General features: G+C 45.6%; 1 protein-coding gene across 1 annotated transcript; it reads left to right on the top strand.

Moving 5' to 3' along the window:
- The first annotated feature begins 237 nt into the window (after positions 1-237).
- On the top strand, positions 238-22,592 carry LOC136571918 (olfactory receptor 5G3-like). The gene is made up of 2 exons (XM_066572535.1): positions 238-430; positions 21,673-22,592. The coding sequence occupies exons 1-2, from the start codon at positions 238-240 to the stop codon at positions 22,590-22,592; spliced, it is 1,113 nt and encodes a 370-aa protein (XP_066428632.1).
- Positions 22,593-23,858: the final 1,266 nt, after the last annotated feature.

The raw sequence follows: 23,858 nt of genomic DNA, 5'->3' as shown, positions 1-23,858 counted from the left end.
TCATTCCTTTTTAAAGTGCCAATACTTACAGTTTTAATCTTTTTACTATTTATACAACTGAAGAACATTTGAAGGTTCCAGCTTTTCTGCCTTTGTGTTTTGTTCATAATTTTTGTTTTCCTAAATACCTTTTCATGCTTCTTTACTGCTTTTTATTATTTCAGTGGTTTCAATGCTTTTTTCCCATTATGTATTGCTCTATTTGCATCTTTCAGGAGAAGCATCTGACCGGAAGTGATGTCAGACGCCAGTAGCGAGCCAGGAGCAGGGCACAAGGGGACATCGGTGGGGCACAGGAACCGTGGCCAGGAGACCGAGGAAGCCACTGAAGGATTGCCCGCAGACGGATCTGTCCAGCAGGGAGAGGTAGCAGAGCGGTTCCTGGAGCGGAACCAGGTCATTGAGAGAGGTCCTGATGCTGAGCCTGTGGGTGAGGTCATCAACTACTGAAGAGGAGTCTGCTGCTGCTAAGGGCTGATAAGTATATTCTGTGTGTGTCCCTGTCAGTAGTGTCTGTGCGTGTGCCTGTCAGTAAGTGTCTGGGTGTGTGTGTCTGTCAGTAAGTTTCTGGGTGTGTGCCCGTCAGTAAGTGTCTGGGTGTGTGCCCGTCAGTAAGTGTCTCGGTGTGTGCCCACCAGTAAGTGTCTGTGTGTGTGCATGTCAGTAAGTGTCTGTGTGTGTGCCCGTCATTAAGTGCCTGTGTGTGAGTGCCCATCAGTAAAAGTGTCTGTGTGTGAGTGCCATTCAGTAAGTATGTGTGTGTGTAAGTGCCCATCAGTAAATGCCTATGTGTGTAAGTGTGAGTGCGAGCGGTTGTGAATGGGTGGAGGAGTGTTTGGAGTTTGACCTAGTCTATCTTCACTACTTCCGTTAGTAAATTGTAGATCCCCATTAGGATGAGCTCCATGCCTGACAATGCCACCCAGTGTGTTACTTGTGCAATGTATGCGGTCCTTGATCAGCCGATCGAGGGTGCGCAAGATGCATGGGGAACAGAAAGGTGGAGGAATGTGTCTGTACATTAAACCCTACCTAATGCCAAGGCTACGAGAAGATATAGGTGCAGGAGATAAAAGTGTGGAATCTCTGTGGGTAGAAATACAGGGAGAAAAAAAATAACAAAATCCTGATAGGGGTTTTGTATAGGCCACCAAAAGCAACAGAAGAAACGAAAATCTTATTATTAAGGCAAATAGAAGAGGTGTCAAACTGCAATGAAGTAATTATCATGGGGGACTTTAATTATCTGGATATAATATGGGAAGATGAAACCTGCAAATCTCACAAGGGTGATTAGTTCTTGAGAACAATTAAAGACAATTACCTTTCCCAACATGCGCAGAAGCTGAGTAGAGGGAGGGCCACTCTGGACTTATCATTAACTGCCAAATCAGACTGAATCATGGGGGTGAAGGTTGGGGGACACTTGGGAAACAATGACCACAATATAATTAATTTCCAGCTATCATTCAATAAGAAGCCCTATCAGGGAGTGACAAAAAAAACCTTAATCTTTAGTAAAGCAAAAATGTGATCAGCTCAGAACTGCTATTGGTAACATTAATTGGGATAGCGTCCTTAAAAATGAAAGCACAGACAACAAATGGGAAAAGTTTAAAAAGTTCTTATTACCTCATATGAGCAGTTCATACCCTTTAAAAAAAAAAGAGATACAAGTAATAAACAAAAAAAGAAAGCGTTTAAACTAATAAAACAAAAAGGCAGTGAAGAAGCGCTAAAATGATAAAGAGGAAAAAACTAAATCCGTAAAGAAAACATTAAAATTGCTAAGGAGGAGGCAGAAAGATTGATTGTCAAAGACCAAAAATAACCCTAAACTATTCCTCAACCATATAAACAGTAAAAGGATTTGCACTGAAAGCACTGACCCTTTAGCAAATAATGAAGGAGAAACCATAGAAGATGATGGAGGGGGGGGGGGGGGTGTCACACAAGATGCAAGGGAACAAAACGAACCCCCCACTAAGTATTGCATGCCTAACAGGGGACGAAGTGCAAAAGCGGTTTAAGAGGATTACAATCGATAAATCGCTGGGTCTAGATGGAATACACCCAAGGATTCTAAAAGAAAGAAGTGTCATGATAGCTGACCCCTATTTTTTACATTTATGGACACTACCGGAACCTGGGTTGTACCACTGGACTGGTACATTGCCAATGTCATTCTAATATACAAAGAGGGGTCCGAAAAAGAGCCTGGTAACTACAGCCGGTGAGTCTCACTTCAATAATTGGAAACATTTTTGAGGGGTTTATGAGAGATGCCATCCTAGAATACATCAAGGAAAACAAGAGTATAACCCCTCATCAGCATGGGTTCAAGAGGAGTCGATAATGTCAGACCAATTTGATCAGCCTCTACGATAAAGTAAGTTCCAGGCTGGACCTGGGAGAGTCTATTGATCTTGTATATTTCGATTTTTCCAAAGCATTCAACACCGTGCCGCATATTGGTTGATATATAAAATGAGGCAGCTTGGTCTAGGTGAAACCATGTGTATCTGGGTAAAGAATTGGCTCAGAGATAGAAAGCAGAGGGTGGTAATAAATGGTGCGTACTCTGATTGGGCCACCGTTGCTAGTGGGGTGCCACAAGGTTCAGTATTGGGCCCCATTCTGTTCAATATATTTATCAATGACCTGATAGAGGGGCCGCACAGCAAAATATCAATATTTGGAGATGATACAAAATTATACAAGACAATTAATACAGCGGAGGACAATGTGTGGCTACAAAATGTACCTAGATAAGCTGGGGGCTTCGGTAGAAAAATGGCAAATGAAATTCAATGTTGATAAATGTAAGAATATGCACATGGGCAGGAAAAACAGATGTCACCAATATACACTACATGGGCTAATGCTAGGGAAAAGGGATATGGGAAAAGACCAGGGGGTACTAGTGGACTGTAGACTTAAATGGAGCAATCAATGCCAGTCAGCTGCTGCAAAAGCAAATTACGTCTTGGGGTGCACTAAAAGAGGTATAGGGGTAAGGGATGACAACATTATTCTTCCACTATATAAGGCACTTGTTAGGCCCTACATGGAATACTGTGTACAGTTCGGGACATCTGTGCTCAGGAAAGATGCAGCAGTGCTTGACGGGGTTCAAAGAAGGGCGACTAAGTTAATAAATGGAATGAGAGGACTGGAATACCCAGAGAGGCTATACAAATTGGGATTATTTACCCTGGAAAAAAGATTGCTAAGGGGCAACCAAATAACTATGTATAAATACATTAGGGGACAATACCAGGATCTCTCCCATGATCTGTTTATGCCCAGGACTCTGACGGTTATGAAGAGGGCACCCGCTACATCTAGAAGAAAGCAGGTTTCATCACCAACATAGAAGGGAGTTGTTAACTGTAAGAGCAATGAGACTGTGGAACTCTCTGCCTGAGGACGTGGTGATGGCAAACTCCATAGAGGGGATTAGAGGTCTTTCTAGAACGCTATGATATTACAGGATATAGACCTTAGGTGACCAGCGGGGTTGATCATCTCAAATGTTGACCCAGAGATTACTCTGGCTGCCACTATGGAGTCAGGAAGTAATTGCCTTCCTCTGGACCGACAAGGAAGAGGTTGAAACAAGCTGAACTAAATGGACATTGTCTTCATTCAGCCTAATATACTATGCTGCTATGTTCATCCACATGCGTTTTCGCTTGTCTTGTATTCCTTTAAAGTATGTACCACTCACAATGTATATTTAAGATATTTGTAAAAACTTCATATTTATTGTCTGTACTCTTATTTTTAATGACATTGCCAAGTCAATAAGCTATGGGCATCTCTAAGCTGATTGAGCTTCACCTTCATGAAGTTTATTGTTTTGTGGCTCCTGACAAAACACCCTATCAAAAGACAAGTGGAAATTGTATTTGTATTATGATCACTCTTTCCTAGGTGTCCACCGACCTGAAACTTTGTTATTCTATCTGGTCTATTGGTTAATATTAAGTCCAAAAAGGTTGCCCCTCTAGTTGGTTCCTACACCAATCAGTTTTTGGCAAAAAGCTTTTTCCTTTATGAGATCCATAGGTTTTGCTTTCCATTCTATAGCTATAATTCCAAAGTGTAGATCTCATAGTGAAGATTCTAATGTAATTTACACATATAGAAATACATGAATGCATTTTATCCATGTACATTACTTTTCTTGTAGACAAGGAAATAATCAGACCATCACTTTGCCACTGGTGCCTGACAGTCATAAAACGGGTCTGAAGGAAGATGGTCCATTTACAGTGAAAAATAACCCTCCAATGTATTGCTGATAACAAATGATAGTGAAGAAAAATGTCAATTATTGGTAATTTTATAGTAATGATTGTCCTGACAGACATGGCATTCATAACAAGATATGGGCAACAGATCTCATGATGTGTAGGAGCAAATACAGTATGCCATGAAGATGGCAGTCACTATGCACTGCAGTGTAGAAATCATACTGTAGCAGATAATAAAGGGAGCAGGAAACAATGTGCAATAACAGATATCTAACACCAGTCCAGTTGTTTGGTCATTGGGTGATATTAAGGCAATCCAGCCAGATTAGGATATCATCTCCCAGTGTTCTCAATGAAGCCTGCAGATTATATAACACAGTGGGCTTTACCTATGGATTATATCTATTAGCACCCAATGCTAACAGTGCCGCGTGCTTGAGATGTGCTCTTATATACAATTGTCCATACCCTCTAATTGTCTCTGGAATAATAATTGCCCCCTGAAGTAATTACAATTGATGTACAAATTATTCTACCTTTAGGGATTTTCCCTATTAATATGAGCATTTGCTTATTTCCTCTGTTTGTATGGTGTAACTGTTAAAAGATCCATACTAATGGTGATGAATGGTCGAAAGATTAGTTGACTTTAAAAGGAACACTTTGGGTCAGGGTCGGACTAACCGCATATGCAGCCGGTTCGGCTGCACGGGGGCCCGGGCTGCTGGGTCAGGTACAGCTGTTGGGCCTTCTGATTTTAGTTTTTTAAGGTGTGTTTAATGAAATAACAAACTCTACATACTCACCTCCACTGTTGCTCCCCAGTCGCTGTAGTGCACATTGCTGTTCTCTGCTGACCTTCGAGTTGTGAGATCATGAGACACACACATGATCGCTGTAGACATTCCTGGCCTCACTAACATTGATTAGGGATGAGCGAGCATAATCGTCCGAGCTTGATACTCGTTCGAGTATTAGGGTGTTCGAGATGCTCTTTACTCGAGACGAGTACCACGTGGTGTTCGGGTTACTTTCACTTTCATCTCTGAGACTTTAGCGCGCTTTTCTGGCCAATAGAAAGACATGGAAGGCATTACGACTTCCTCCTGTGACGTTCAAGCCCTATACGACCCCCCTGCAGTGAGTGGCTGGGGAGATCAGGTGACACCCGAGTATTTAAATCAGCCCCGCCCGCGGCTCGGCACAGATGCATGGTGACAGAGATCAGGGACAGTGCTGCTGATGCTGCTGCTATAGGGAGAGTGTTAGGTGTTATTTTAGTCTTCAAGAACCCCAACGGTCCTTCCTAGGGCCACATCTGACCGTGTGCAGTACTGTTGAGGCTGCTTTTAGCAGTGTTGCACAATTTTTTTTTTTTGTATATCGGGCGTGCAGAGCATTGCGTCCGCAGTCTGCAGTCATTTTACTCAGTATAGGGGCAGTACTGGTGAGGCAGGGAAAGAGGTATACTGGCTATAGAGGCAGTGGGCTTTTTCCCAAAAAATACAATATTAGGCCTGCCTGTCACTGCCTTCAGTTTACTGCGCCTCTGCTGGGGGTAGTAGTTGTTGAATTAATACCCAGCCTTGTGCATAATTGTTGCCTGCCTCTGCAGTGCGTTACGTATGCGAAGTCAGCCTCCAACAGGGCAATTGAAATACAGTGCATATCACAGGCAGTGTGGTTGTTCCCACAAAGTTTAAAAATATACAAGATTTGGCCTGCCTGTCACTGCCTTCAGTTTACAGCGTCTCTGCTGGGGGTAGTAGTTGGTGAATTAATACCCAGCCTTGCGCATAATTGTTTCGTGCCTCAGCAGTGCGTTACGTACGCGAAGTCAGCCTCCAACAGGGAAATTGAAATACAGTGTATATCACAGGCAGTGTGGTTGTTCCCCAAAAATACAATATTAGGCCTGCCTGTCACTGCCTTCAGTTTACTGCGTCTCTGCTGGGGGTAGTAGTTGTTGAATTAATACCCAGCCTTGCGCATAATTGTTGCCTGCCTCTGCAGTGTGTTACGTATGCGAAGTCAGCCTCCAACCACAGGCCAATAAGCGGCACATTTAATTACAGCGTTCTGTTTCTGCTAATCTCGTAATACACCATGCTGAGGGGTAGGGGTAGGCCTAGAGGACGTGGACGCGGCCGAGGACGCGGAGGCCCAAGTCAGGGTGTAGGCACAGGCCGAGCTCCTGGTCCGGGTGTATTGCAGCCGACTGCTGCGGGATTAGGAGAAAGGCAGGTTTCAGTGGTCCCCAGATTCATCTCACAATTAATGGGTCCACACGGTAGACCTTTATTAGATAATGAGCAGTGTGAGCAGGTCCTGTCGTGGATGGCAGAAAGTGCATCCAGCAATCTATCGACCACCCAGTCTTCTACGCCGTCCACAGCTGCAACTCTGAATCCTTTGGTTGCTGCTCCTCCTTCCTCCCAGCCTCCTCACTCCATGAAAATGACACATTCTGAGGAGCAGGCAGACTCCCAGGAACTGTTCTCGGGCCCCTGCCCAGATTGGGCAGCAATCGTTCCTCTCCCAACAGAGGAGTTTATCGTGACCGATGCCCAACCTTTGGAAAGTTCCCGGGGTCCGGGGGATGAGGCTGGGGACTTCCGGCAACTGTCTCAAGAGCTTTCAGTGGGTGAGGAGGACCATGACGATGAGACACAGTTGTCTATCAGTGAGGTAGTAGTAGAGGAAAGTAAGTCCGAGGGAGGAGCGCACAGAGGATTCGGAGGAAGAGCAGCTGGACGATGAGGTGACTGATCCCACCTGGTTTGCTAAGCCTACTGAAGACAGGTCTTCAGAGGGGGAGGCAAGTGCAGCAGCAGGGCAGGTTGGAAGAGGCAGTGCGGTGGCCAGGGGTAGAGGCAGGGCCAGACCGAATAATCCACCAACTGTTTCCCAAAGCGCCCCCTCGCGCCGTGCCACCCTGCAGAGTCCGAGGTGCTCAAAGGTGTGGCAGTTTTTCACTGAGAGTGCAGACGACCGACGAACTGTGGTGTGCAAGGTTTGTCGTGCCAAGATCAGCCACCACCACCAGCCTCACCACCACCAGCATGCGCAAGCATATGATGGCCAAGCACCCCACAAGGTAGGGCGAAGGCCGTTTACTGCATCCGGTTTGCACCACTGCCTCTCCTCCTGTGCCCCAACCTGCCACTGAGATCCAGCCCCCCTTTCAGGACACAGGCACGACTGTCTCCTGGCCTGCACCCACACGCTCAGCTCCGGTGTCCTCGGCCCCATCCAGCAATGTCTCTCAGCGCAGCGTCCAGCTGTCGCTAGCGCAACTGTTTGAGCGCGAGCGCAAGTACGCCGCCACGCACCCGCACGCTCAAGCGTTAAACGTGCACATAGCCAAATTGATCAGCCTGGAGATGCTGCCGTATAGGCTTGTGGAAACGGAGGCTTTCAAAAACATGATGGCGGCAGCGGCCCCGCGCTACTCGGTTCCCAGTTGCCACTACTTTTCCCGATATGCTGTCCCAGCCCTGCCCGACCACGATTCCCGCAACATTGTACGCACCCTCACCAGCGCGGTTACTGCCAAGGTCCACTTAACAACGGACACGTGGACAAGCACAGGCAGGCAGGGCCACTTTATCTCCCTGACGGCACATTGGGTGGAGGCTGGGACTGAGTCAGAGCCTGGGACCGCTCACGTCCTACCCACCCCCAGAATTGCGGGCCCCAGCTCGGTGGTGGTATCTGCGGCGGTGTATGCTTCCTCCACTAAACCACCCTCCTCCTCCTCCCTCCTCCTCCTACGCAACCTCTGTCTCGCAATCAAGATGTGTCAGCAGCAGCACGTCGCCAGCAGTCGTTGTCACGCGGGGTGGCAGCACAGCGGTGGGCAAGCGCCAGCAGGTCGTGCTGAAACTACTCAGCTTAGGAGAGAAGAGGCACACGGCCCACGAACTGCTGCAGGGTCTGACAGAGCAGACCGACCGCTGGCTTGCGCCGCTGAGCCTCCAACCGGGCATGGTCGTGTGTGACAACGGTCGTAACCTGGTGGCGGCTCTGCAGCTCGGCAGCCTCACGCGCGTGCCATGCCTGGCCCACGTCTTTAATTTGGTGGTTCAGCGCTTTCTGAAAAGCTACCCACGCTTGTCAGACCTGCTTGGAAAGGTGCGCCTGCTCTGCGCACATTTCCGCAAGTCCCACACGGACGCTGCCACCCTGCGCACTATGCAACATCGGTTTCATCTGCCAGTGCACCGACTGCTGTGCGACGTGCCCACACGGTGGAACTCTACGCTCCACATGTTGGCCAGGCTCTATGAGCAGCATAGAGCTATAGTGGAATACCAACTCCCACATGGGCGGCGCAGTGGGAGTCAGCCTCCTCAATTCTTTACAGAAGAGTGGGCCTGGTTGGCAGCCATCTGCCAGGTCCTTGGAAACTTTGAGGAGTCTACCCAGATGGTGAGCGGCGATGCTGCAATCATTAGCGTCACCATTCCTCTGCTATGCCTCTTGAGAAGTTCCCTGCAAAGCATAAAGGCAGACGCTTTGCGCTCGGAAACAGAGGCGGGGGAAGACAGTATGTCGCTGGATAGTCAGAGCACCCTCCTGTCTATATCTCAGCGCGTTGAGGGGGAGGAGGAGGAGCATGAGGAGGATGAGGAGGAGGGGGAAGTGACAGCTTGGCCCACTGCTGAGGGTACCCATGCTGCTTGCCTGTCATCCTTTCAGCGTGTATGGCCTGAGGAGGAGGAGGAGGATCCTGAAAGTGATCTTCCTAGTGAGGACAGCCATGTGTTGCGTACAGGTACCCTGGCACACATGGCTGACCTCATGTTAGGATGCCTTTCTCGTGACCCTCGCGTTACACGCATTCTGGCCACTACGGATTACTGGGTGTACACACTGCTCGACCCACGGTATAAGGAAAACCTTTCCACTCTTATACCCGAAGAAGAAAGGGGTTCGAGAGTGATGCTATACCACAGGACCCTGGCGGACAAACTGATGGTAAAATTCCCATCCGACAGCGCTAGTGGCCGAAGGCGCAGTTCCGAGGGCCAGGTAGCAGGGGAGGTGCAGAGATCAGGCAGCATGTACAGCACAGGCAGGGGAACACTCTCTAAGGCCTTTGACAGCTTTCTGGCTCTGCAGCAAGACTGTGTCACCGCTCCTCAGTCAAGGCTGAGTCGGCAGGAGCACTGTAAAAGGATGGTGAGGGAGTACGTAGCCGGTCACACGACCGTCCTCCGTGACGCCTCTGCCCCCTACAACTACTGGGTGTCGAAGCTGGACATGTGGCCTGAACTCGCGCTGTATGCGCTGGAGGTGCTTGCTTGTCCTGCGGCTAGCGTCTTGTCAGAGAGGGTGTTTAGTGCGGCTGGGGGAATCATCACAGATAAGCGTACCCACCTGTCAACCGACAGTGCCGACAGGCTTACACTCATCAAGATGAACAAAGCCTGGATTTCATCAGACTTCTCTTCTCCACCAGCGGATAGCAGCGATACCTAAACAATACGTAGGCTGCACCCGCGGATGGAAGCATTGTTCTCTATCACCATCAAAAACGTGGACCTTTTAGCTTCATCAATCTGTGTATAATATTCATCCTCCTCCTCCTGCTCCTCCTCCTGAAACCTGACGTAATCACGCCGAACGGGCAATTTTTCTTAGGCCCACAAGGCTCAGTCATATAATTTTTGTAAACAATTTTTATACGTTTCAATGAGCATTAAAGCGTTGGAACGTGCACCTGAACCAATTTTTATTTTAACTGGGCTGCCTCCAGGCCTAGTTACCAATTAAGCCACATTAACCAAAGCGATTAATGGGTTTCACCTGCCCTCTTGGTTGGGCATGGGCAATTTTTCTGAGGTACATTAGTACTGTTGGTACACCAATTTTTTGGGCCCTCACCTACAGTGTAATCCAATTAATTTTTTGCCCACCTGCATTAAAGCTGACGTTACATCAGCTGTGCTGGGCACTTCAATGGGATATATTTATGTACCACCGGTGGGTTCCAGGGAGCCACCCATGCTGTGGATCCACAGGGAGTTGTAACTGCATGTGTCTACTTCTAAAGAACCCCAGTCTGACTGGGGCATGCAGTGTGGGCCGAAGCCCACCTGCATTTAACATGACATTACTTCAGCTGTGATGGGCAATGCAATGGGATATATTTATGTACCGCCGGTGGCTTCCTGGCACCCACCCATGCTGTGGGTCCACAGGGAGTTGTAACTGCATGTGTCCACTTCTAAGGAACCCCAGTGTGACTGGGGCATGCAGTGTGGGCCGAAGCCCACCTGCATTTAATCAGATGTTACCTCAGCTGTGATGGGCACTGCAATGGGATACATTTATGTACAGCCGGTGGGTTCCAGGGAGCCACCCATGCTGTGGGTGCACACGGAATTCCCATTGCGGAGTTGTACCTGTCTGTGACTATTTATAAAAAACCGCGGTCTGACTGGGGCATGCAGTCACCTTGACAGAATGAATAGTGTGTGGCACATAGGTTCCCCATTGCTATGCCCACATGTGCAGCTCCTGATGGCGGTGGCAAAGGATTATATTTCTCATTGCTTCTGTACAGCATTGTGGGCTATCGCCCCGCCCCTTTTAAAGAGGGTCGCTGCCTAGCCATGCCAACCCTCTGCAGTGTGTGCCTGCGGTTCCTCCTCATGGCAGACGCACTTATAAATAGACACGAGGGTGGTGTGGCATGAGTGCAGCTGAAGGCTGCGCAGGGACACTTTGGTGTGCGCTGTGGACACTGGGTCGTGCGGGGGGGGGGGGGGTTGGGCAGCATGTAACCCAGGAGAAGTGGCAGCAGAGTATCATGCAGGCAGTGATTGTGCTTTGTTGGAGGTAGTGTGGTGCTTAGCTGAGGTATGCATTGCTAATGAGGGCTTTTCAGAAGTAAAAGTTGTTGGGAGGGGGGGGGGCACTCTTGCCGCTATTGTGGCTTAATAGTGGGACCTGGGAACTTGAGATGCAGCCTAACATGTAGCCCATCGCCTGCCCTATCTGTTGCTGTGTCGTTCCCATCACTTTCTTGAATTGCCCAGATTTTCACAAATGAAAACCTTAGCGAGCATCGGCGATATACAAAAATGCTCGGGTCGCCCATTGACTTCAATGGGGTTCGTTACTCGAAACGAACCCTCGAGCATCGCGATAATTTCGTCCCGAGTAACGAGCACCCGAGCATTTTGGTGCTCGCTCATCTTTAGTCACTACGTATGGCAAGACCTGACCCTCTAGCAAACAGCCTCATCCAGATAGTCACTGGAATAATGATGCCTGTGATTGGCTGCAGTCAGTCTATGATATTCTGTATGTAGGCTGATTGCAGCATATAAACAGAGTGTAGGTGGAGTAAATAGGTGCTGGAACTAGGTAAGTATATGTTGCTACTTTTTTTCAAGATGGGCATCAAGTTTTTTAAGAAAAATCTTAGAAAAACCATTTAAAGGGATTGTCTGACTTATTTAACTGCTAAGTAAAAAGCCTGCCCCTATGTATAAATAACAAACTTACATAGACCTTTACTGACTCCCTGCTATGTACAACTCTATAGCTTGGGATCCCCCCAATTATATATTGCTTATAGGCTGCAGCAGTCTGTGTATGAGATGTTACAAGCTGCTGCAGTCAATGAAGGCTGACTACAAACAATATGTAACAGGAAGACCAACATCTGCAACATCGGACACATCAGGAAGATGGGAAGGGTGAATATTAGCTTGTTTGTTTTTATACATGGAGCAGTCTATTAACTCAGCATTAAAGGGGTTGTCCCGCGATGACAAGTTAAGTTAAGCACTTCTGTATGGCCATATACATGCACTTTGTAATATACATCGTGCATGAAATATGAGGCATACAGAAGTTATATACTCACCTTCCCTGTGCTGGCGTCCCCGTCTCCATGGTGCCGTCTAATTTCAGCGTCTAATTGCCGATTGGACGCGCTTGCGCAGATGGGTCTTCTCCCTTCTGGTCGGTCCGGGCACGAGCGACGTTCTGGCTCCGCCCCCTTCTACGCGTCATCGCGTAGCTCCGCCCCGTCAAGTGTGCCGATTCCAGCCAATCAGGAGGCTGGAATCGGCAATGGACCGCACAGAGCCCATGGTGCACCATGGGAGAAGACCCGCGGTGCATCGTGGGTGAAGATCCCGGCGGCCATCTTGGAGGAAAAGAAGGAAGAAGTTGCAGAGAGGGGATTCGGGTAAGTAAAATTTTTATTTTTGTTTTTCAACACATCCCTTGGGTTTGTCCTGCGCTGAACGGGGGGCCTATGCAAAAAAAAACAAAAAACGTTTCGGCGCGGGACAACCCCTTTAAGTAAGTTCCAGAATCCTTTAAAGGAATGAATTCCAAGTGTCAAGTGCAAACAGAGAGTGGTTATTTCTCCTTTCTGTCACAGCCATATTTAATTCATTTGTTGTCCCACCTTGCAAGGGATAAAACTTTTTTTTATCTTTCTGTTGACATGTCCAAAAAAAGGCTTGTTTTTTTGCAGGACAAGTTGTATTTTTTACGGTATGGTATTGAAATACTTTAAAAATAAAGTGGGGTGAAGGGGAAAAAGAACACAATACTGCCATTGTTATTTGATTTCCTTTTTATGGCAACTACTGAGAAGTAAAATCAACTTGTTAATTTTATTCTGTGAGTCATGCTGAAATTACACAGGTGAGTATAATATGGGTCTGAGAAACCCACGTGAAACTTGCATGTTGTTTCAGTAGGGAAACTAAAAATCGCATCATCTCGCATAAAAATTTTATCTGCATATGACTACAATCTGATTTTTTTTTTTTGCACCCGTATAAAATAATGGCCAATATTTAAAAAAATAGTCATGTTGTGATTTTTCTATCTCATATAAATACACCCATTTTAAAAATACGCAATTGCACGGAACTCACACGTTTTTATCACCCATGCAAATGCAGCTTCAGGGCTTATTCCCACGAGCATATATCAGCCGGCAATTTCACTGCCAGCCAATATAAGCTTTCATCTCAGCAGTTCCTCCCTCCCCCTCACCGGCTGTCTGCCTCTCTCCTCCACTCCAGCATTTGCAATAGGAGGAGGTGGGGCAGGGGCGTAGCTAAGCTCTACTCTGTCCCGCCCACTTCCATTGCTGGCAGTGGACAAGGGAAGGGAGGGAGCAGGAGCTTAGCTCCTCCCCAATCCCACCCACTCGCATATCAAACAGCCAGAGGGGTGGAGAGAGGCAGAGAGTCAGTGAGAGGGAGGGAAGAGGGGACTTCTCAGATGGAAGCGTATATATTACCTTTGTACTGCAAAATTCAGAGCCCCTTTACTTTTTTATTTGTTGTCTGATAACAGCTAAGATGTCAAGTATTGACTTGACAAACAAAAACTTCTAACAGGCTACTATGACATTAAAAGCTTTATAAAATGGCATACCTAGAGAAAACAGTATTAGCATGTCCTCATATTATTAATATGATTTATTTATATGGTATTAGTTAAGTGTTTACTTTGAAACTTTGCTTATTAATGTAGACCTGTAGATGGAAAAAGTCAGCATGGTTAACTGCATAACTCTGCATAACTCTGCAGCAGAGGCCCATGGTGACTCTCTCCCCACTTTTATCCATACACAACTTGAAGGACTTTTCTTAGATCTGTCTCCAGGCACTCTCAATATGTCAAAAAGGTGGCCCCAGCACTCACTCTCAATAGGTGTTGTTGACTTGATTGACAGTCTGTAGTAACCCCTTCCATAATGTCATACTTGTATGTCTTATGTAGATGCTCTGTGCAAAACTGTCTTGTCATTCTGTTATGTATGTTGCACAGCTGCAGCAAGTGAAAGGTTAAGTGTCTGCAAAGTCTGTAAACGTATCAATTTATGTCCTGTCACGTTGTATGAGAGAGGCTATAAAAGTGAGTGTTGGAGAGCGGGAAAGGGTCCATGTCTTCTGGAGTCCTGGTTAAGAGGTCCAGCTACATGGGGGTACCTTTACCCTCATGTAGTGAAGCATGTTAGTGGAGGAGAGATTGTCCCAGCTTGGATGTGAGGTGGAAGGGGTGAGCCTCACCTAAGCAGAGCAAGAGCAACCATAAGTGAGTGCTTGTCAAGGACCAGTGCAGAGGTACTGTCTCCATATTAATTTCCTACATGGCCATTCAGATATAGTGGATCACCACATAGAGGTACAGCCATTCTGTCTTTCACACCTGGCTGTTCTGAAGTCTGGATTACCGGGTGGAGGTATTCCTAAATCCATCATTCACGCACAGGTGTTCTGAACTCTAGATCACCGTGTGGAGGTACTACTGCTCAAGTCTATTAATTTCCTGCACTGTCATTGCTCTAAATTGTGCCTTGTATTGTTGAAGTTTTGCCAAGTAAAGTTACTCCATGCCCTGACCATTCCCTGGGACCTGAGGTACTTCATATTTGTCTGCTTCTCCCTTTATTCTCCACCGGAGTTCATTCTGGTATGTACCAGTACAGTGGCATTACCCGTGACAAACTCTTTTCCTGTTCTACCATCTATTGGGCATCCCTATGCTAGGGATGTCCGGAAGAGGCCCAGTGCTGCCCTGGCCTTGGCTGCGTGCGTTCATCTGGGAAGGAGCGTGGTAAGTGCCGCTGTGACAAGCCAGCATCTTGCCCTCCCAGCTTATCAGCATATGCCATGTGTCCGGAGTCACCCTACAGAACGCTGCGCAGTCCTTCCTTGCTCATTCAGAATGAGAGGTGCGGAATGCCCCTCTGGGCAAAGTGTGGCAAGTAAAGAAAAATGGGGATAGATTCAACTGAAGAAAATATTTTACCAACATGAATTTACTATTGTTTTTCCATAAATACAGTTAAAGAAATTGTCTCATGTCCTTCGAGCTTCTGGATCAACAAGAGTAAAATGTTATTTTCCTGGAGATACTGTACATCTTTCTTTATCCATTCTATGTATGTAACTATGTAAAAGCTATAAAAATATTGTTTTTATTTTTAAGGAAACTCAAATATAGAACAATCTACAGCTCTGGGACATCATTGTTCAGAACATCGTAATTGTATAGGGACTATTTCTGAAAGTTTCTTCTTCTGGGATTAATCAGGATATGAGTGTGATATTATTTAAGGCTGAGCACTGCAGTGTTCATCTTTGCTCCAATCTATAGGAGCTTCCTGCATCATTCTACCTCATAGTGAGCGACAAATGCCTCAACTGAACTGGACACCCATTAGGCCCACTTGGGCAGAACTTCCATGATGTAGATGTTTTTGAGCAGAAGAAACAATACAGAGAATATAGTAAGTTGAATAGGTGCCACACTTTATGCCATAATATGATCGTAATCTGTATTCATTTTTGTTTATTGATTTACTGGAATTATTTTAATCTGAATTTGTAACATAATTTAAGTGTTATGCTGATGGAATCCTCTGTTTAGTGGTTGTACATTATAATAATACTATTCTATTTATCTGTCTCATATCTATCTCATATCTATCTATATATCTAATGATGTATTGAATTACTCAATAGATAACTTTCTGATCAGTGGGAGTGCAAATGCTGGGTCTGATCACGAAAAAGGGGTCTTGAATGTTCCCAAATGAATGAAGTGATAGTCACGCATATGCACCACCGTTCCATTCACTTCAAAGGGACTGCCAGGGATAGCCAAGTTCAAGTGCTCAGCTATCACCAGAAATCCCACTGAAAACAATAGACTGGCATTGGACATGTGAGACCACTGCTCTATTCGTTCGTGGACCCTCAGGACCCCCATTCTGGTGATCAGTGGAGGTCCTAGTGGCCAAACCCCCATTGATTACACAGTTGTCCCCAATACAGATAAAATAGATTCTTCCTAATATCAAGTTGAGATCAGACTACATCAACAAAAATTCTATACAATTCCAAAAGGCATATAAAACAGAAACAAATAAAATCCAGTGTTCAAAATATTAAAATCAGTGGAGCCGGTGTCAACTTAATACATCAAGAAATGGTCAAACACTTAGGGTTAGAGGTAAAACCGCTGAGTTTACTCATTGTTGTGTCTGCCATCAACGCCTCTCCATTATCACAGAAGATGCATGATTAAAGATTGGTTATTTCATACTGAGACTATCACTCTATAGATTACGAAATCCCTACCAACACAGATAGTCTTAGGTTTGCCTTGGTTGCAGCTGCATATGTAGTGACCCAATACATCATTCTGTTCCCTTCCATAAATGTCATACATGTTTGTCCTATGTCAATGCACTGTGCAAAGCTACCTTGTCATTTTCTGTGTGTGTGTTGCACAGCTGCAGCATTAGAAGGGTTAAGTGTTTAATAAAATCCTAGCCTGCATGTAAATGTATCAGTTATGTCATATCATGTGGTATGAAAGAAGGTATAAATGTGAGAGATTGAGAGCGGGAAAGGGTTCATCTTCTAAAGCTTCTGGAAAACACAGAGCCACATGGAGGCACCTTCAGCCTACCTGTGTTGAAGATGGAAGAAGAGGAGTGATTTCCCATACTTTCTGTGTTCTGAATGTGAGTGGATTGAGCCCCCAAGCGTGAGAGAGCATTTGTAAGTAACTATTTCTTCTCAAGGACTGTGCAGAGGTAGTATCTCATTGTTTAAGTTTTCCTACAGGCTGTCCAGAGAGAGGATCACTACATAGAGGTACACCCTTTAATGGGGTAGGTAATAAAGTAGAATATTAGTTTCTGGTCACTGTCCATGTCAATGTCCGATGTCCTCTCAACTGAGTATTAATCTAGGAATCTGGTGCAAAAACTCTGTATTTGGTATGTACCAAGCAGGAGAGAGGGAGAGCCTATGTCCTCATATGTCTGTATCCATTTTATGCTAGTAGTTCCCCTCTCAAAGTAGGGGCTTCAAATCACATTATCTGTCTCCAGGGGTTCCATATTCTCACAAATACATTGTGTGTCCCTTTATTCCAGCTGTGTAGTTCCTCTAGATTTTAAATTGGATCCACTTTTGTTTTCCATTGGGCCAATGTAGGCGGGGTCTTCTGAAGCCAGAGAAGAGATATTAGGGCCTAACAGTCTATCTTTAAGAGGGTGAAAACTCGCAGAGGGCTTCCATAAAAAGATCATCTCTGCTGTTATTGAGAAGTTCGATTTTAGAGACTGCATCTTTCCCTCTACCTCTTTCCAGAACGCGGCAATGACCGGGCACTCCCACCAGATATGTCCGAAAGAGCCTACTTCTGTATTACATCTCCAGCATCTATCGTGTGAGGCTAATTTATAGGTAAAGAGCCATTGTGGGGTTTTATACCATCTACCGTATATACCGGCGTATAAGGCGACGGGGCGTATAAGACGACCCCCCAACTTTCACCTTATACGCCGGTATACAGTGGAGAAAAAAAAAAATTCATTACTCACCTCCCCCGGCGTTCTGTCGCGCTCCGGCAGGATGTCGCTCGCTCCTCGTCCCCGGCGCAGCATTGCTTTCTGAATGCGGGGCTTGAAATCCCCGCTTCCAGAAAGCTAGTACACACGCTGGCAGCCATGACATCATTGAATGGCTGTGATTGGCTAAAACACACGTGGCTTCAGCCAATCACACTATTCAATGACATCATTGAATGGGTGTGATTGCTAACACGTGCGCCTTCAGCCAATCACAGCCATTCAATGCTGTCATGGCTGCCGGCGTGTGTACTAGCTTTCTGGAAGCGGGGATTTCAAGCCCCACATTCAGAAAGCAATGCTGCGCCGGGGACGAGGAGCGAGCGACATCCTGCCGGAGCGCGACAGAACACCGGGGGGGGTGAGTAATGAATTTTTTTTTTTTTACACTTTTTTTTTTTGTATTACCGGCGCATAAGACGACCCCCGACTTCAGACCCGATTTTTCGGGGTTCAAAAGTCGTCTTATACGCCGGTATATACGGTAACTAAAAGCTTGTAGTGGCTTTCTTGAAGCAGGATGCATGGTGACAGGCCGAAGGCGGTTTGCAGGATCAATTTAATATCAGCAGAGGAAAGGGATATATTAGGTTCTTTTTCCGAAGAGCTGAGGAAAGCTGGTTTATATATCTCAGGAGGCATGATAATCTTTTTGCTGAGAATGGAGATCATTTTATGTTTAGGATGATCGCTATGAAGCAGTTTTTCGAATGGAGTCTCTGGTCTAGTGGACCTATGTGTTTTCTAAAACTCTCAAAATGCTTTGGTCACATGATTCTTCTGCAGGAAGGAAAGGGACAGCTGTGGGGTTAAAGTTATAATAACATCAGAAACCTTTCTATGGGTTTGCACTTGTAAGTCTCTTATCTTTGAGTGGCAAATTTCCCCTAGATGCTTCTGACTGACCTATCTGTTGTCCAGCCCAGGAGCTTACAGAGGGTACTCAGCAGGGCAGAGGGAGATGGTTCTGGTGCCAGGTATTTTCTCAGTTTACCCTAAACCTCACAGGGGCCTCGCATCAGCGGGTTGAAATTTTTTAGATCTGTATGTGCTTCTGGCGGGGTCTCCAGTAGAGTGTCTCCATAGCAGCCAACCACCAGAAGTTATAGCAATTTATCTTTTATGGGAGAGACCAGATCCATCCAATAAATGAGTTGAGTAGCCAGGTAGAAGTTGTGGACACATGGCAGGCCGATCGCCCCCACCTCTCTCTTTTTAATTATAAGACTATAGGCCAGGCGGGGCCTTCTCTGTCTCCATACGCATCCCAAAAATGCCAAGCGGAGAGCTCTTAAAAAAAGTCGAGGGGAAGGGAGATTGGGAGCATTCTAAGTTTGTATAGAATCATTGGAAGAACATAAGATTTTAGTATGTTTTTCCTACCGAACGAAGAAATGTATGGTGATTCGTATGCGTGTAGTCGGCTCCTGACCTGTGCTAGAAGTGGTAGAAAGTTGTTACAGTACAAGTCTTCTGCTTTTTTTTGTGATTTTGACTCCCAGAAACTCTATTGAGGTGTCTGACCATTCGAAAAGTGACTCGGATTTCAAGGATTTGCATCAAGCTGAGGGAATAGAGACATTTAGGATAGTAGATTTGGAAAAGGAGATCAAATTAAAAATTCTTGTCTTGGTTCTGAGATTATGAACATAATGTCATTCGCAAACGCAGCTGTGATCATAGAAGCTGTGCCCAGCTCGAGTCCTTTTATAGTGGAATCCATCCTTACCCCCTGCAAAAGGGGCTCCATAGATAGAATGAAAAGAGTCGGTGAGAGCGGACAACCCTGTTGGGTTCCATTTCCAATATCAAAAGGTGTAGAGAGTAAATTATTAATCTTCAGTCTAGCGTAAAGTTCTTTTATACAACAAAAGAATTGCAAAAATAAATGGGGGGGGGGGGGGGGAAATTAAACTAAACCAAAACCACCCCATGTAAATCCAGTCCACCCTATTGAATGCCTTTTCGGCATCTGTACCCACTAATGCTAATGGGATGCTATGGGTCTGGGCATATCTAATGGCATGCAGAAGTCTGCAGCTGTTATCTCTGCCTTCCCTGCCCTTAATAAAACCTGTTTTTCTCTGTCTACCAGGGAAGGTATCAAGTTCTCTAATCTTTTCGTCAGTAATTTAGCCCAGAATTTAACGTCTAAATTAATAAGAGAGATAGGTCTGTAGCTGCTACAGAGTTCAGGGTCTTTTTTTTCTTTGTGTATAAGCGTAATATATGTGCTTCTTGCACTTGTTTGGGCAACGGGCTCCCTGACATGAGTGAGTTAAAAAGGTCCTTCATCCTCGGGGCCAAAACCTCCTTGAAAGCTTTATAGTATGTAATCGGTAGGCTGTCAGGGCCTGGGCTTTTCCCCGCGGGGCACAGCGCAATTATATCTTCTACTTCTTGTAAGGACACTGGGTCTAGTAGAGATTGAGCAACACTATCTTCCAATTTGGGGAGCTGTAGGGAGCTCAAGAATAGATCTATTTGCCCCTTAGTGCTACTCCGATTCAGAAGTGCATCTTGGCCTATTAAATAGCCGTAAAGGTGTTTTTTACTGCTTAAAGAAGAATGCAAATGGACAGGCAATGATGTAAAAATAAAAAAGCCATGAACACCTCCTTAAAGGGGTTGTGTGGTTTCCATATAAAAGTTATAGTAAAATATAATGCATACTCACCTGTCTTTGCAGTGACCTGATGTCTGGCAGCAGAGTGTAGGGATGGAGCAGCAAGAACTATTTAGCTATTCCCCCAAGGGGGGAGGGGGTGTAAGGGCCAAATGTGCATTGTTTCTTTATTTTAACTCATGCCAAACCCATAAAAGATTTTATAATGAAACCACACAACCCTTTTAAATAGTCTATTCCAATTCCAGAAGAAACTGCAGTGGTTACATGCCATTTATTGTGTACATGACCACTTAGCCAATCCCAGGATTCAAGTGTGATGCTGCCATGAACTTTAAGTGACTGCTAAAGTCAGTGATTTGCTCAACCATCACATATACAGTGAACAGTATGTGACTACTGCAGCTTTTTCTAGGATTAGAGTGGTGGAGACCCGGCAGCTGCACTGGATAGGGGTGACTATTTTGGGGGTGAGTATGGTTTATTGCTTATCTTACAACACTCCTTGTCCTTAAATTTCTATAGACATCAAAATGACATATATGTATATATGTAGAATAGAAGAATGGTGTGCGAATTGCAGATGGTGTAATGCCTCTGCAGCACCATCAATTAGAAGGTAGCTTCTCTATAACTCAGTATAATTAAGTTATACAAACAGAGACAATAACAAACTTTTCAAACAATGGGTAATCCTTGCAAGTGTAGGAATCTGAACATAGGTTCAGGCATAATTGGCTCCCTGCTTTAGGTTTTGAGCATCTAAAGAAGAATCATATTACATGTCCAGCTGTCTTATCCTCAGAAGCTCTAAGGATACTTTTACACAGGACATAAGAGCTAAATAGCACACGGGAGCAAGAGACGATCAGCGAATGGAAGTGCAGCACACCGGGAATCTCTTACGGCCACCCATCTCTATTCACTGTGAGCAAGCAGTCAGTCAAATATGAACGATTGGCTGTTTACATTGAGCGAGAAGTTGCTCACTAGTCGCTTTTTTTCAGTGAGCTGAAAGAAAGTGACTGGCAGCTAATGAGTGATTTCTTGCTCAGTTCCCTGCCAGGTTCTGTTTTTTTCATGGGTTAACTATCGGTCAAGATCACTTGTTTGGGTGATTTTTTTTTGGCTTATTGTCATCCCACATAAAAGTACCCTAAGAAAAGACAAAATGAAAGATACTCCTATGTACAATGATTCTGAGACTATTCCAAGATATGACCTTAAATGGAATGATTATGATAGGACTAGTCAAAGATATTTAAAGATCCTTCATCCTTAGCTCAAGCTGGTAGAGATATTTAAGTCAATAAACTTAGCTTTCATTTCCACTTCTTGTCCATGTCAGGTTTTCTTTTTATGTGTTATAGAAATGTTCAACCAATCCTCTTCAAGCAGATTTATTCTACTCAGTTTATCCTCTGGTCCTTACTTGGATGTTTTTGGCTTCCTTGCATTCTTGGCAATGTATTTGATAACTTTGATAGCAAACATAATACTGATCATCGTGGTGAGAATCAATCCAAAGCTCCAGACTCCCATGTACTTCTTTCTTACTAATCTCTCCATTATTGACATTTGCTTCTCTACCACTGTAGTCCCTAAAATCCTGCAGAACACATTATCCAAGGACAGAAGCATCTCTCTACTAGAATGTGCTGTCCAGATGCACTTTCATTTGGCTCTTGGGTCTACGGAATGTTTCATACTTGCCGTCATGGCCTATGATAGATTTGCTGCCATCTGTAAACCACTGCACTACAACACCATCATGAGCAAGAAGATGTGTTTCTGTATGGCCGCTGCATCATGGACCTCAAGCTTCATCAACTCTATTATACATGTGATCTACACCTTCCAGATGCCCTTCTGCCGTTCCCACCATGTCAACCACTTCTTTTGTGAGATACCTCCTTTCTTACAAATATCTTGCAGTGATACTTGGCTCCATGAGGTTGCAACGTATATTTCAGCAGGAATCATCGCTAGTTTATCGTTTTTCTTGACTCTGATTTCATATATCCATATTGTGTCCACCATCCTGAAGATCAGCTCTACTGATGGAAGGTATAAAGCTCTCTCCACATGTGCCTCCCACATCATTGTAGTGACTGTTTACTATGGGACCATTATGCTTCTGTATTTACGTCCACGTTCCCGTTCCTCACCAGACATAGACAAGTCTATCTCCATCCTCTACTCTGCTGTGACGCCCATGCTAAACCCCATCATCTACAGTGTCAGAAATAAGGATGTCAAAAGAACCATAAGGAACAAACTATTTAAATAAGTCCTTAAGTCAAAGAAATTTTGTATTAAAAAAATTATTATGGCTTTTAAATATGAAAAACATAAAAAACTGAATAATGTGGAACCGCTTTGCACCTTCTCTGCCTCAGGTTCTCTGAGCTAAAATTGGCAGGAGTCTACCATTTATGTCACATGACCTTTGGTAAATGCTCGGGTGCTCGTTGCTCGAGTCGAACTTTCCACCATGCTCGAGAGCTCGTTTCGAGTAACGAACCCCATAGAAGTCAATGGGCGACTCGAGCATTTTTGTATATGACCGATGCTTCGCATAAGTCATGACTTGTGATACTCTGAAAAACTTCCGAAAGTCATGGAAACACCACAGAAACGGATAGGGAAGGGCAGGGGCAGCATGCAGGGCTGCATCTCAGGCTCCCAGGTCCCACTATTAAGCCACAATGGGGGCAATAGTCTGCCCCCCTTCCCCGCTAACAATTTTTACTTCAGACAAACCCTCATTAGCAAGGCACAGCTTAGCTAAGCACCACACTACCTGCAACCAAGGACAATCACTGCCTGCGGGTGAATCCACTGCCTCTCCTCCTGGGTTGCTTGCTGCCCAACCCCCCGCACCACCCTGCGTCCACAGCGCACACAAAAGTTTCCCTGCGCAGCCTTCAGCTGCCCTCATGCCACATGCTCGCTTCATAGCTACACCACCCTCATGTCTATTTCTAAGTGCGTCTACGATGAGGAGGAACCGGATGCACACACTGCAGAGGATTGGCAGGGCCAGGCAGCGTAGCCTCTTTGAAGGGGCGATAGCCCACGATGCTGTTGAGAATTGATGATAAATTGACGTACGATCATCATTCCAATCCCGTGCCACCTCTGTCACAAAATTGTCAGGAGCCGCAAATGTGGGCATAAAGGTAACTCAGGTGCCAGCCCAGCACTTCTACACATCTCCACAATGCAGCAATACTATGTGTGGGAAGCACGTGAGCGAGCCCTGGGTCAGGCTCAGTCCCAGCCTCCATCTTGTGTGACCCAAGGTGCCGCGAGTTACATAGCAATGGGAAATCCATGTGTCCACACACAATTCATTATGTGTAGGTGTTAGATAGCTCAACACCGCAATGGCAAGTCTTTGAGTTCCTTGGGCTTGCCTATGCTGTCGGTGCACAAAGATGGTACTGCATAAGAAGAAATCAGAGCGCCCAAACATGGCAGACTTTCACCCCGCCAAGGACCTCAGCCCACACGCTTCTTCCCTAGTCAGTCAGTGTATTTGTGCCAGACAGGT

Source organism: Eleutherodactylus coqui, chromosome 6 (assembly GCF_035609145.1).
Source record: "Eleutherodactylus coqui strain aEleCoq1 chromosome 6, aEleCoq1.hap1, whole genome shotgun sequence".
NCBI lineage: Eukaryota > Metazoa > Chordata > Amphibia > Anura > Eleutherodactylidae > Eleutherodactylus > Eleutherodactylus coqui.
The sequence above is the reverse complement of the archived record's forward strand: the minus strand, read 5'-3'. Positions and strand labels throughout refer to the sequence as shown.